This window comes from Vitis riparia, unplaced genomic scaffold, assembly GCF_004353265.1.
Source record: "Vitis riparia cultivar Riparia Gloire de Montpellier isolate 1030 unplaced genomic scaffold, EGFV_Vit.rip_1.0 scaffold540_pilon_pilon, whole genome shotgun sequence".
In the NCBI taxonomy this organism is placed as follows: domain Eukaryota; kingdom Viridiplantae; phylum Streptophyta; class Magnoliopsida; order Vitales; family Vitaceae; genus Vitis; species Vitis riparia.
In genome coordinates, this window is record NW_023269697.1 from 21,615 (window position 1) to 36,039 (window position 14,425).

General features: G+C 32.9%; 3 protein-coding genes across 4 annotated transcripts; all 3 read right to left on the reverse strand.

Moving 5' to 3' along the window:
• Positions 1–971: 971 nt before the first annotated feature.
• On the reverse strand, positions 972–1,878 carry LOC117909995 (cold and drought-regulated protein CORA-like). Its single transcript, XM_034824039.1, has 2 exons — positions 1,752–1,878; positions 972–1,219 (listed from the first exon to the last, which is right to left on the reverse strand). The coding sequence occupies exons 1-2, from the start codon at positions 1,852–1,854 to the stop codon at positions 975–977; spliced, it is 348 nt and encodes a 115-aa protein (XP_034679930.1). The 5' UTR covers positions 1,855–1,878; the 3' UTR covers positions 972–974.
• Positions 1,879–7,519: 5,641 nt separating this feature from the next.
• LOC117910008 (kininogen-1-like) lies at positions 7,520–8,430 on the reverse strand. Of its 2 annotated transcripts, none has more exons than XM_034824061.1 (2): positions 8,247–8,430; positions 7,520–7,993 (listed from the first exon to the last, which is right to left on the reverse strand). In XM_034824061.1, exons 1-2 carry the CDS (start codon positions 8,350–8,352, stop codon positions 7,803–7,805), a joined length of 297 nt encoding a protein of 98 aa, XP_034679952.1. In that variant the 5' UTR covers positions 8,353–8,430; the 3' UTR covers positions 7,520–7,802. The 2 variants fall into 2 exon arrangements, with proteins under 2 accessions (XP_034679952.1, XP_034679951.1); XM_034824060.1 differs by having other exon boundaries at positions 7,588–7,996; positions 8,247–8,429.
• Positions 8,431–9,828: 1,398 nt separating this feature from the next.
• Positions 9,829–10,692, reverse strand: LOC117910010 (zinc transporter zipt-7.2-like). Its single transcript, XM_034824062.1, has 2 exons — positions 10,504–10,692; positions 9,829–10,400 (listed from the first exon to the last, which is right to left on the reverse strand). Exons 1-2 carry the CDS (start codon positions 10,607–10,609, stop codon positions 10,201–10,203), a joined length of 306 nt encoding a protein of 101 aa, XP_034679953.1. The 5' UTR covers positions 10,610–10,692; the 3' UTR covers positions 9,829–10,200.
• Between the last annotated feature and the right edge of the window lie 3,733 nt (positions 10,693–14,425).

A 14,425-nucleotide genomic window follows, 5' to 3' on the forward strand; every position in this document is an offset into this window, starting at 1 on the left:
AAAAAGGGAGAAAAGAAAATAAAAAAGAAAAAAAATGAAGGAAAATAAAAAATAAGTTTAAATTTAATAAATTATTTTTATATGTTTCTTCAAACTCATTTTATTTATTTCTCTCTATTATGGTAAGATTAAATAATTTAAAAACATATGATTTTAAATTAATTTTAGTTATATGTTATTTTCTTTTTTCTTTTTATAATGAAACAAAATGTGATAAAATAATTTTCGTTAACATTTTTTTTCTTTTCCTGGCTTTTTTCGGAACCAAAGATAGCATTTAAGGAAAAAGATAAAAAGAAAAGCATGTGGTGAAAGGAATCATTTTGGTCAATATTTAATGGCCAAAATGACCAATTTGTTTCACTTGAACCATTGAAATAAAAGTTTGCATAAACTGTGAGGAATCCTATGAACACATTTTTATTGCACTTGAACCATTTTGAGGAAGGGTGATTTTGGCACAAATATTCCCTCTCAGTATGTAAAGAACTTGAATAGGAACCAAGTAAAGAAAATCATTCAGCAAGCCATGCTTGGGCCGACTTCTTTTAATGGGATAAGTCTTTAAATGCCAACTTACCGACCATCTTTTCTTTTGTGCTAGTTTTCCAGATGCTTCAAGATCTAGCTAGGCAAACTAATTCAACCATCTTCTTGAGGGGATTTTGTGGCTGCTGCTCCTCACCACATGACTTATTTACATACAAATTTATATAAACAGCAGAACCTCAGACGTTATAGAAGTTGTGCAAATGCAGCAACTGGGGTGTTTTTATCTAATTCTGACCAGCTTCGGTTTCCTTCTTCACTATTACAAGGGAAAATGGAGAGAAATTGACTGATTCTCTTTCCTTGATTGATTGTTGTACATGGATAGAAAACAGAGGAGCTCAAGAGCTTTACCTCACAGAAGTTCACGCAAATGGAGCTGTAAAGCTCATCTAAAAAAACAAACACCTCACCAACTATAGGTATTAACAAAAATGAAAAATAACAAAAAGAAAATAGGCTAATATGCTAAAATCCACTTTCCCACCAGCACCATTGTGTCCGGGTATGCCTTCGTGTCCGTGTCCCCAATGGCCATGCCCTTGTCCATGTCCCCGGTGGCCGTGTCGATGTCCAACTCCCCAGTGGCCTTGTCCATGTCCAATTCCCCAGCGCCTGTGTCCATATCCATGTCCCCAGTTCTTAGCTTCTTCTACACTTCCTTCTGTCACTGGAAAGAGGAAAAAAAAAAAAGGTTGAATCAGCCACAGTGCTTGATTCTGTTGAGAAGTGGCAAGGGAAATTCCAAGATTCTCTTCTGTTATTCGCTGTGTGGTTATAGAGAAAGATTTTCTTCGTATTCACTGAACTATTACTTGATTTTTCTCAGCCAAGAAAATCTGAAACCTCAAATGTGTAGGGGAAAAGTTGTAACTAAACACTGATGAAACTAAACCTGTCACAAAGGAAATTTAGAGAGAACATTCTTCGATACCTATTCTTAAAGGTTTCTTAAATCAAGAGCAAGTATATGTCCTCCGCGGCATGATGTACAGGACTAGAGGCTCTTGATGTGGCAGAAAGCCTCAACTGGAATGCTTGCAAATATTGTGAGACACTAGGAAAAGTTGGTGAACATTTTACACACCATTCACTGGCATTGGGGTGTGCTGTGCTGATCAAGACTATGTGGGCGCATGCATGGTGGCAAAGATTCAAAGATGAAAGGCAAAAAGTAAGGTTTAAGAATGCGAGAAACTCACGGGTTTGAGCAGCCTCAGCTAGCTCTCTTCCTGAAACCTTAGAGAGGATGAGAAGAACAGCAAAGAGAAGGCCCTGGAGTAAAAAAGCCTTAGAGAAAGCCATTTTCTTAGGAGACTAAGGAGAGACTCAAAAGGACATTGTTGGATAGGGGATTTATGGGTGAGTGCAAGCATCGTGAAGACCCCCTATGTATATATGCATAGAAAGAGAAGTTGAAAGATTGATTGTCTACATTCTGGTCCCATTGATTTATTTGTAGTGTAAATGCCCCTTGCCTTCTATGAGTAAAACTCAACATTTTGTCTAAAGAGCCCATACCATTTATGCATAAACACCAAATATTTATCCCATGCATCTATGTTTGTAGGAAGCAATCTGTACAACTCTTAAGAACAAGTTATCGTTATAAGTACTTTTTAAACCTCATTTTATAGCCTTTAAAGTTGAACCTTATGTATATATATTGGAGTTGAGACTGTCCAGAAAGCCCAGGATGCAGCAAAAAACTTATACTTCACAACCCACAATACGTTTACTGCCACAAAAGAGGTTCCATAATCACATCACTACTACAAAAAATGTAATTTATGACGCTTTTTTTCTTGACGCTTATATAAAGTGCCATTATTTATTCTCAAAAATGGGTATTAATGACGCTTGCATTCTCTTGGCGCTTTAATGGGAGAAATAATGACGTTTTTAAATAATGACACTTTTTTAAGCGTCATTGTACAATGAATTTCAAATAATGACTCTTTTTTAAGTGCCATTGTAGGAGAACCTCAACCTTGGCGCTTTTAAAAGCGTCATTTTCTGTTCATTTTATAATTACTCACATTTTTCAATTAAAAAAAGAGATAAATGTAATAAAGCCTTTTCCATACCCGATGCCCACACTCAAGTTTCATTACCAAATCTGTCTCTAACTGAACCAGCAAGCTCCAGCCAATTTCGATTGAGAAAATAAAGTTCTTACTCCAAATCAAGAAGATAGCATTCATGGATGTTCCATCGATTTAACTATTTGGGTGCTGGATTGAGAGAAAGGAAATGAATGGAGATATGAGAGAAAGCTAGGGTTTTTTTAGATTCGTAGGTTGGGAGAGGCAAGAGGTAGCAAAGGCAGGTGCCTTCGGTTGAAGACGTAAGCAAGGAGGAAAGGTCGAACAACCAGAGGAACAGAGGAAAGAAAAAACCCAAAAGAGAGAGTTGTCGGGTACGAGCCCATATGTTCTCGTTTTCCCATGGATTCACATTCTTCACTATTGATTTATGGGATTTGAGTGTGAATGCTTGTAAATCTGTTGTGGTTTTTGTTTATTATCAGTTATTTTCTTGGTTTGCATCTCTGATAAAAAGATACTATACCTCTGTTTTTAGGCTCAGTTGTGTCTCTCATCTGTTTTTGTTCTCTGGTTCTTATGTTTTCTAGAAGATTTGGAAATGGTTCTGGTGTTGTTCCATTTGTGTACAATGGTTCATGCCGAAAGGAGCTTGCTTTCCATGGAGTTGTAGGTACTGCCTATAACTTGTTTGATGAAATGCCATTTCGAGATATGGGCTCTTGGAATGCATAGAAAGTTTTTCAACAATTTTTATTAAGGGATGTAGTGTCATGGAACTCAATAATTGCTGCCTATGAGCAGCTTAACCCCCGACATCCTGAGCGAAGTGCAACATTTACTACTAATTTAAGCTTCACAATCTGACATAGGCTTCATTGCTTATGTTACAAAAGATGCTATTCAACTTCATTTTTAAATGGGTCACAAAAAGTGTCATCTTTTGACATTTTCCTTGTAGTGCATGGTAATTGCTAGTAATATGTTGGTGTAGAACCACTTTTGCGGGCTTCTGTGGACTGTAGAATGAGGCTCCAAAGAATAAACCAAAAATAGCGGTAAAGCTTTTATTCACATGGTTTTGCCAGAAGTCACTTTTGTTGGGACTCTCACGTTCGTGGGATTCAATTTTCTTAGCTCTCTCAAAAACCTATTTCAAAAGTTCATAATGGAAGGCGAGAGAAAGAGAAAGTAAATCGGGGAAAAGGAAAAAAGTTTCAATTACTTGTTCTTTTAGATGTACTACATACACCTATCAATATCCTGTCGGTGGGCATTTATTTCGATGTTTAGGGAGGTCAAACATACATAGTTAGAATTTTGATAGAGGAACACTAAAAAACATATTTTTTTTTCTTTCTGCTTATAAATAATTGTTTTCAAAAATAATTTTTTTTAAAAAAAGTTATTTAATAATTAAAACCATTTTTTAAATTTTATTTTAATTAAAAATATAAAATATGGTATTTTAAAAAGATATATTTTAATTGTTTTTTTAATTTTTACTTATTTTTTAAGAATTATTTAGGAATAATAATTATACAAATATATAGAATAATTAAAAATAAAGTATTAGATATTAAAATTATTTTTAAAACTAATTTAAAATATTAAAAACAAGTTAAAACATTTTAAATTTTCAAACAAATTTTTATTCCACAAAACTTTAAAAAACAATTTTAAAAATTTATTCTTAAGAACTGTTTTTTAAAACTTTTTAAAAAAATAATTTTCAAACATCACTAAGCTTGCTCGCATTAATTCAAAATTCTCCACAATATGACATTACTTTATACTATTGCAGTTCAAAAATATCATCATAATATCTTTGATTACAGAATTCCTTCAATGATCAGGAAATAGTATTGCATATATCCCAAATAATGGTATTGAGTAACCCATAGGAGATGGCTCTTGGCTGGGTTAATTTGAACTTAAATTATCCTTAACTTGCATTCATTTCAAAGGCTTAATTAGGTACTAGATTCTAATTCCTATATTATGGTTGCGTCCCTGCTCACATCTCTTCCATTGATCCTTATTCATGTCGATACGTTAATGGATTGTTAAAGAAAAACTAATTGAAGCACTCTATTGTGTCATTAATGTAACCTTATGAAAAAGAGGTTGAGAGAATTATTTTTCTTGCCAACTGCATGACCAATAATGCCTTTTAGAGTATGATTAAATTCGATCCCACATGAAGGATTGAGAACGGGTATGTGGGTCATGCATGGAATAGGTAAAGCACGGATAGGATTTATAGCAGTTTCCTCTCAATAAGAGTTACGTACACTTTACCATTGAGGTTTTCTCTATACTAAAGAGTCTGCAAGATGATCCCACAAATTACAATAATTGCCTCTACTCCTATTCATAAAATCAATTATCCTAATAATTTAGTATGTAATAGGAAAATTAGAATAAATTAATACATGTGTAACTACATAAAATATCACTTAAAATATCACTAGAACCAAAAACAATTGTCCTAATAATTTATTATATAATACGAAAATTAGAATATAAATTAATACATGCATAAAATTCTTAAAATATCACTTAAAAATTGACTAGAAGCATTTGATTCATCTATCTAACTACAAAAGTTGATCTATAATTACAAGAAAGCGTATGAAGGTACTAAAATTCTTTCATGACTAACTGAATTTGTATTCATTTGTTTGGTGGATACAGAGAGGGATTCAATAGAGGAGAAGGATTTGCCCACTTTAATTTGGTTGGGAGAAGCTATTTGTAAGCTCCTTGATTATGAAGCTTCCAAGAAATTGTTTTCTTTTATTTCTTCTGCTTTGGTGCAAAACAAAAATTGAATGACATGGGACTTCTCATTATTCTTGTGCTTACAATAGTCTTTCTATGTTTATGCAATTTTTTTTCAGATGTGGAGGTTTTTTCCAAACATTTGAAGATGGTTCTGCTTGGAGATGGAACTCTCTATCTCTCTCCTCACTTGAAGGAATTTAAAGGCTTTTTATAAGCTTCTTGCCTCATGGGTTTTCTGTCGTATAGTTTTAGAGACTTTCTAGAGACTCGTAGCTTTTGTAGAGATTTTTTTAAGATGATTGTGGTATTCATTAAGGATTAAGTATTTTAGTTAGATTAGGTAAGCGTACAACTTTAAGTTAGGTGATGATTAGGTAAATGTACAACTTCAAGTTAGGTGACAAGAGGATAGTGATTTGGAACCAATATACAATACAATTAGACTTCGGACAACTCAACATAATAGGTGACAAATAAAATTGGTGTGTAAGAAAAAAAACATCTTATGTATTATTCCCCATAAATTAAAAAAAGAAAGAAAATTCTTATATATAACTAGAGATTTTAAAAAATAAAAATAAATCTATTTTATAAAATTAATTTCACTCTCCTCTCTTAAGATTTGAATTATACATAATCATCATAAATTTGAAATTTCATCAAATACATTTTGTAATCCTATTTATTTGTTATTTCATTTATTTGTATTTCCTTATTTACCCAAATGTTAGGTTAATAATAACTAAGTATATTTAATCCAAACATCAACAACTTAATATACTTAATCTAAATGAGTGAAATTAATCTTTACTTTGTTAAGTTAAATAAAATTAATGAGGAAATATAATAACACCTTTATTTATTGTTTTCTTTTATTCTATTTTTATCACTTTTTTTCTTTATATACTAACCTTATCTGAATTTTTTTCCATCTAATAATTTTTCTTTTTTTTATCATTTTGTATTTTATATTTTGTTAAATAATTTTTTCATGGTATATTCTCTTCCATCTTGAAAATTTCAAAAATTTTCATGATCATTTGAACTTTAGAGAATGATAAATATCAAATTCTTAATCGATACATCATTTCATTAAAAGTTTAGATATTAAGACATTTATTATGTTACAGATATTTTTATATAATAGATAATTTCTAAGTAAAATATTTCATCACTTTCAAAAGATTTTATACTTATTTGGAAAAAAAATCTCAAATTTTATTAAAAAAATTATAAGAATTATTAAATAAGCTTTTAAATGATCTTTTTATGGAAATAAATTGAAATTTTAATGATCAGTTTCATTTTTTTTTTTTTTTTTTACCAATATTTTTAGAAAGTTGCTGATTTAACTTCAATGATGTTAGCATGTCATATTGTGGTTCAAAGATATTCTTCAGAATGATCTCTTTGATACAAAATTCTTCGACCACACATGCACATTGCATACGTCCCTCCTCACGTCACCAAGTCCTGAAGAGAATACCGCTGAGTGACCCAAGGGTGAGCGTGATGGCTCTTGGCTTTGAGCCCTAAGTTAAACCTCACATGCAACTCAGGGACTTGGGGCCCTACATTTCTACACGGGGATGTATCCTAAGTCCTATAGTATATATCATGCTTATGGTTGCGTCACCTCTCACGTCATTGTTCTTTCATTTGTCCTCATATCAAACAACCTCATAATTCTTTTTCAAACTTGATTCTCACTAACTAATCTCTATTCAAGTATATATTTTCTTATATATACTTTTACAAGAGACCCTCACAAGCAGCAACATTTACTTTGATTATTTTGCATATATCATGTGCTGATATGCACTCTAGCATATTGCACAAAGGGTTAGAAACAACATGAGAAAACACAGAGATAGATAAAGCCCAGCTATGCTGAATCATCCACCCCATGTTGTTGTTCTACTGTACCAATAAGGATGAACAATCTAACTGCGACCTTCTGGTTCATCTGCCATCTCCTCTCCAGCACCACCATGACCAGGTTGGCCATGGTGCCGGTAGCCATGTCCATATCCACCATACTAATTGGCATCCTCTAGAGTTTCATGATTTAAAAATAATCAACGTTTGAGTCATGTCAAGGAAGAAAATGGTGAAAATTTAGAGACGTGGCAAATTGGTTAATTTGAATTTCCATATTCTTTCTGCTTCATTAACTTTTTTCTTGGTATTAAAAGCCAAAAACAGATGCAAAGGAGCCCTGAGAAAGTTCTCATTTCAGGCTAATAAACTAACATAATGATTCTTTAATATTTTTGGCAAACCCATGCATCCATCTTACTTAGGGACTCTAATGGCAACCACTGATCACACATGCCTTATTGACACACTAACTTACGTAAACTACACAACCTTATTTGCACGGTGTATGCGTGCACATACAGCAGCTAGAAGTGCTTCTCCCTAATTCTCGCCTGCTTCACTTTCATTTTCCTCTGTCTCAGCAGCACCACCATGTCCGGGTTTGCCATGGTGTCCATGCCTGTGGCCATGACCATGCCCATGTCCATGTCCCCAGTGTCCATGCCCGTGTCCATGTCCCCAGTGTCCATGCCCGTGTCCATGTCCCCAGTGTTTAGCTTCTTCCACACTCCCTTCTACCATTAGAAAGAGTAAAAAAAGGGCGTTATTAGTTAGTCACGGTATTGATTCTGCTAAGGAGTGGTGAGGAAATTCTCCAAGATATATCCATGGTTTAATTATAATTAGAAAGGTACTTTGCTTATTTGTTAATCTATCAGTTAGAGCAAAAACACCATTGACTGGCATGTGCTATTGTGCAGCTCAAGAGAATGTGCATAGTAGCAAGTGATGCATACAAAGTGTCTAAAAGAGTGGGGAACTCACGGGTTTGAGCAGCCTCAGCTAGCTCTCTAGCTGACACCTCAGAGGAGAGGACAAGAACGACAGCACACAGAAGGCCAAGAAGGAGAAAAGCCTTGGAGTATGCCATTTTGTTGGGGGAACGAAGACTGAAAAAAACTCACAAGAAGATTGTTTGCTCAAGGGATGGATGAGTGAGTGCAGTGGGAGTAACCCGCATTTATAGATGGAAAAAAGGAGAGCTTCAGAGAGACTGATTGTCCATTTTCTGACGCGATTGAATGATTCCTAATGTGAATGGGTACACGTTCTCGTCTTGGTGTGTCAGAGTGAAGATTTTGTCTAACCATACCATTAAAGAAATTCGAGAGACGTGGCTTGTCGGTTTGTTTCAACCTGTCACTTTTGATGCCTCCTTCATATAATTAATCTACACCCAAATCACAAAACAGGTTAAAATTCATCAGTCTTAATTAATCTAACAATAATAGTCTTGTGATTTGCAAGCTCCCCCTCTTAGTGGGGTTGCAAAACTTGGAGGGTTTCAACCCTGATAAACTCCAGACTATGGCTTTTAATGTTGAGAAAGGGATAAGGTGTTGGGAAAGAAGAAAGAGTACTCGGGAGTCCTCAAATAGAAGGATGCCAGAGAAAATGATTTTTGGATATAAGTGTAGAAAAGGAAATATAGAAAAACTATACTCAGACAGCCCACAATGCTCCCATTTGATTAATTTCCTGCAATAGCAGCCACAAAAGAAGTTTCACAAATTCTTGTAAGCCATCAAAATTTGCCATCTGGACAATATGCTATTACATGGGGTAGTGGCCCGAATACCATGTCGATGTAGGATAGGACCAGCTTAAATTGTTCTTCTCTGTAGAGTACTGCAAAATGAAGTGGGCAAGGATAAAACTAAGTTGCCGTAATGCCATCTCTGATCCTAATTCTTTGGATCTACGTAGTTACCATTTTCGATACTATTATAAACATCATCAATCAGGGAATTGTACATACATATTTTTAGTCTCCTCTTACATATTAAACGGTCCAAATCTTTTGTTTGGTAATTATCATATGTTAGTTCAACATCTATTGGGCAGCATTCTTTATGACTCGACTTTACTCACGTGACAGATATAAAAATGATGACGTCCCTTCTCACGTCATCTTATATTTGTCCTTATGTCCACCAACTTTACGAGTGTTCTTCAAGCTTATCTCTCGTGTTGCTCCTTTGGATGGATTCTCCCAGGTATTTAATTTTGTACAATATGATGGTGAAAATACTATTTGTATTCATTTCCTTGTTATGTCTATTAGAACAAAGCTGTATCACTATACTGTTCAATTCTATCTACGTATTTCACTATATTAAGAACAATTTAATCAATATTCAATTATGGGTTAACGCAAATCATATATGGCCAACTACTTTGTTTGGTGGGATTAATTTGATGATTAATTAATATGGTCATACTTAATATTTAATGATTTAAGATCATTTTAAATTAAATTCTATTATCTTAAAACTTTTTTTTCAATGAGAACTAAGAACATATGGAACAATGAAATCAAGAACCCACAAATACCTGTAAAGAGGTCTGAACCCACAAATATTTAGTCTTCATTTAAAAAAGATCAATGGAGATACTTAATTATGCAGAGAAATCCTGTTTGATCTTTCTGCTTTTACTTTACTTATTTTGCTTACTTTGCAGCTTTTATCTGCACCCAACCTAAAATAGAGACAAAGGACTTGGAAAAAGTTCTAATTTCAGGGCAATAATTAAGTTGACATCTGCAAGTTTCACACATGCTTTAACATCTTGTCAAAGCAACACAACCATCTTCCTAGAGGAACATTAATGGTGGCAACCACTGACAAGCACATGCCTTATTCACATACAAACTCACATAAACCACACAACCTACTTCCACCCATGGGCGTGAAAATACAGCAGCTACAAATGTTATCTAATTCTCGCCAGCTTCAGTTTCATTCTCCACAGACTCACCAGCACCACCATGGCCGTGGTGTCCATGCCCATGCCCATGCCCATGCCCATGCCCATGGCCGTGGCCGTGCCCATGTTCATGTCCCCAGTGGCCATGCTCGTGTTCATGTCCATGGCCATGCCCATGTCCCCAGTGCTTAGCGTCTTCCACACTCCCTTCTGTCATTAGCACAAAAAAAAAAAAATGGATTAGTTGAATTAGTCACAGTACATCAGCTGTAAATTGATATAACAAGTGTGTAAAAAAAAGTGGGAAACTCACGGGTATGTGCAGCCTCGGCTAGCTCTCTGGCCGACACCTCAGAGGAGAGGATAAGGACAACAGCGAATAGAAGACCCAGAAGGAGAAACGTCTTGGAGTAAGCCATTGCTTTAGGGAAATGAAAACTGGGAAGCAATGAGAGACTCAAAAGAAGCTTGTTTGCTGGAGGGATGGATGAGTGAAGTGTGAGTAACCTCTATTTATAGATGGAGAAAAAGGAGCCTTCGAGGTATATTGATTGCCCATTTGCTGATCTGATTGAATGATTTGTAATGTGAATGCAACTTGGCTCTGTCTGTCCTGGTGCTTGAGAGTCAATATAAAGTGACCATACGTGCCATTAAAGAAGTTGGAGGGACGTGGCATGTCGGTTTGAATCTGGGTTTCCATGCTTCCTCGGTTATAATTATAGATAATCAATCTATACCCAATTCACAAAACAGTTTACATGTCATTTCATGAGTTTCCCATGAAGAATTATCTGTAAAAAAATGATTATTAAATTTACTAAATTATTAATTAAGCCTTATGATTAAAAAAGAGATCTTTGGTGGATACTTCTGGGGTTGAGTCAGTGGCACGTAAAGTAATATTTGTGATATCCACATATTATGATTTAAGAGAAGGAAAGTGTCTAAACTCATGGAAAGATATGATATTGCCCTTTAACAAAAGCATGTGTCGATAAAGCACTTTTTCTAGCTGTGCTCACCGCCCTTTTGCTTCCAATGTCTAACCTTTCTTCTTTGCAAATAATTTAACTTGACATGAATCTTTAGGCTCTGCTGCTCCCCCCATGACCCATGACCCATGACCCATGACCCAAGACTCTTTAGAGTCCAAATCTTGGGACTGTCCAAAGAATCCAGAGTCAGAAAAATTCTACTTCACTGCCTACATTGGGATAAAAAGGAAAAATAGCAATAAAGGTAACGCCTTAGATTGATTTTGCTTGTGAAAGCTTTTTCTCACGTGCTTTTGCCGGATTTGGTCAGCCTTTAGTTATCCTTAAAAATTTAAGAACATGTCTAGCTTTTTTCTTTTTTATAAATTTGTTTTAAAAATTAATTATTTTTACAGTAAAATTAAGGTGTTTTATGATAAAGTGTTTTAATTAATAATTCAAAATATAAGGATTATGTTGAGAATCTTCGTATTATATATAATAAGTATATAGTGTTATATTTAAGTTTCTAAATATGATTTTATTCATGAAAATAATTCTCAAAATTAATTTTAATTTCTTGATTTGGAAGTCTGTAGGGTATACTAATTGTATAAAAAAAAATAAAAAACTGAATAAAAGGTAAAAGATAAAAACTAAAAAATAAATAAATAATTAAGAGAAGAAAAGAAAAAAGAAAAAGTTTGTATATGTAAATGTACAAATGAACATAATTAAGGTATAATAATATAACCATGTCCCGTACATCGCATACGTCCCTCCTCGCGTCACCAAATTCGAAACAGGACAGCATTGACAGTGACACCAATAGGTTACAGGCCATGGGCTGGAGCATAAAATTCAAAATTAATTCTTCTTCACATGAAGATGAAGGGGTGAGTAACCTATAATCTTGTGCTTCACAGTTCACACACGTGGTTTCACTTGGATGATTGATTACGTCCCGTCTTACGTCACTTATATTTGTCTTGTATCCACCAACCTTAATTTATTTGGATAGATTCCTCCACGAGCAACATGCATATGCATAATTTTAAGAAATATTATTATAGAACAAGTGTCTTATAATAAGATTTTATTATGAGATTTTGTTATAAAAATATATTTATTCACGTAGATTTGAGAGTTTTAATAATGTAATTACTTCTTTAAAAATAATGAATTGATTTGGGAGATTCTGTTCTTTACTCTTATGATTCAAATGTGAACGCCATCATCTTCCTACTTTGCGGCTTCATACCACTCAACATGCAACCTGCCAAAATGACACTTATTATTAAGTCCTATTTGGGAGAGCTTTTCAAAAGCTAAAGCCAGCATTTAAAGGACTGACCTAACTTGGATAAAACTCTTAACTAATTTTTATTTAACTATTTTTTTAACATAAAAATAATACAATATTAATTAGTTTAGCAATAGCTAAATGTCATCCCAAACAAGGCTTAAACCCTCCTTAACTATAACTTTAATTTTAGAATTTTTTTAATAAGTTTAACATATTGAAAATATTAATCCCACCTGAAGTAAAATCAAAAGAATTTTAGGAATTTGGAAATTTTCAAGTTTATTATTTATTGAATTTTTTGTAATGTTATTTATAAGTCTTATTTTAATTATGAATTAGACTTATAGCATAAATATGATTAATTTATTATAAATATAGGTTGGTATTGTTTAGATTTCAAGATTTATGAAATCTATTGAATAAAGACTACAACAAAGTAATTGATTTGAAAAAAAAAAAAATTGAGGCATTATGAAAGAAAGAAAAAGATTTATTAAAAGGCTCTAGAAAATTATATTTAAAAAAAAAAATAGAAAGTGTTCTATGCAATATTTCAAGCCATATATGAAAATATACTTGAAAAAATTGTAGAGATTGAAATAACGAAAGGAGAGATGGGATTATGCAAAGTAATGAGTGGGTGGATCTGATGAAGTTGTCAACATTAATAGATGAATTTGAATTTAAAGACTCATCGTAGACGACAAATCAAAATGATTAAGCACCATCACCAACATTTGTCTCTTGTAGGGTTGATAAGACCACATGAATTTATGACAACGATCACTTTCTCTCGTCACTCTAACCATCTCATCAAATAATGAATTACTGACAGGATAATTTCACAGTCTTTATAGATATTAGGAATGTGATTGATCAAAGAAATAAAGATAATTACAATTTGAACAACTTGGCTTGCTTAAGACTTTTACTAGTTGAAACTCAAAAAATATTCAAAAAGAAAAAAAAAATTAAGAATCCTTATTATGAATTCTCTTTAAAATAGATACAACATTATTACAATTTAAATAGGTCTAATAAAATAAAATAAAATAAAGATTAATTTACCCTTAATTTTAAAAAGAAAAAAATAATATAATAACTAAATAAATATAGTAACTAAATATATAATTTTAATATAGTAACTAAATATATTAAAAACATCTAACATGCCCCACAAACTCACGATACAGTTACAAGAAGCATTGAAAGTTTTCTAATAAAAATAAAAATTGTGAAAATAAGTGACTTAGTAAATAACTTTGCAATCATACTACTGAGAAAATATCTTAGCAACGAATCGAACTTTGTACCGTTTAATTGAAGTACCAAATATCAATATTTGCATTGAAACTCTTTGTATCATTCCAAAAATGACCAATGTGAACAAGTTCTAACACAAAGACATCATGAGACTCAATAGGAATAGAAAAGGCATATGCTCAAAGAAAAAGTACTATAAGACAAAACTAAAATTATCAAGGAAAAAGAAAAAAAAAAAGAAAAAAGAAAAAAAAAATAAAAAGAAGAAGAAGACACAAAACTAAACCATCAAGTAAAGAAAGCTAGAAGTCAACATAAAACTTATCAAGAAATGAGGAATCAATGAATAGAGATATTAGAAGACAAAACCATAGAAGAAGACATAAAACCATAGAATAATGAGAAATAAAATAAGAGATAGACAAATTTTGAATTCATATCCAACAGATAAAGTCAGAGAGAATTTGAATTCATATACAATAAATAAAGACAAAGAGAATTTGGATGCATATCCAACAACATAGAAGAAAGAAAGATAGGTAGAATTTTGAATTCATATCCAACAAATAGAAACAAATAGAATTTGGAGTTATATCTAACAAATGAATACAAAATCAAATATTATAATCAAACACAAAAAGAACGATGTAAACACCCGTTATGATATCTCACGATCAAACAGATATGAA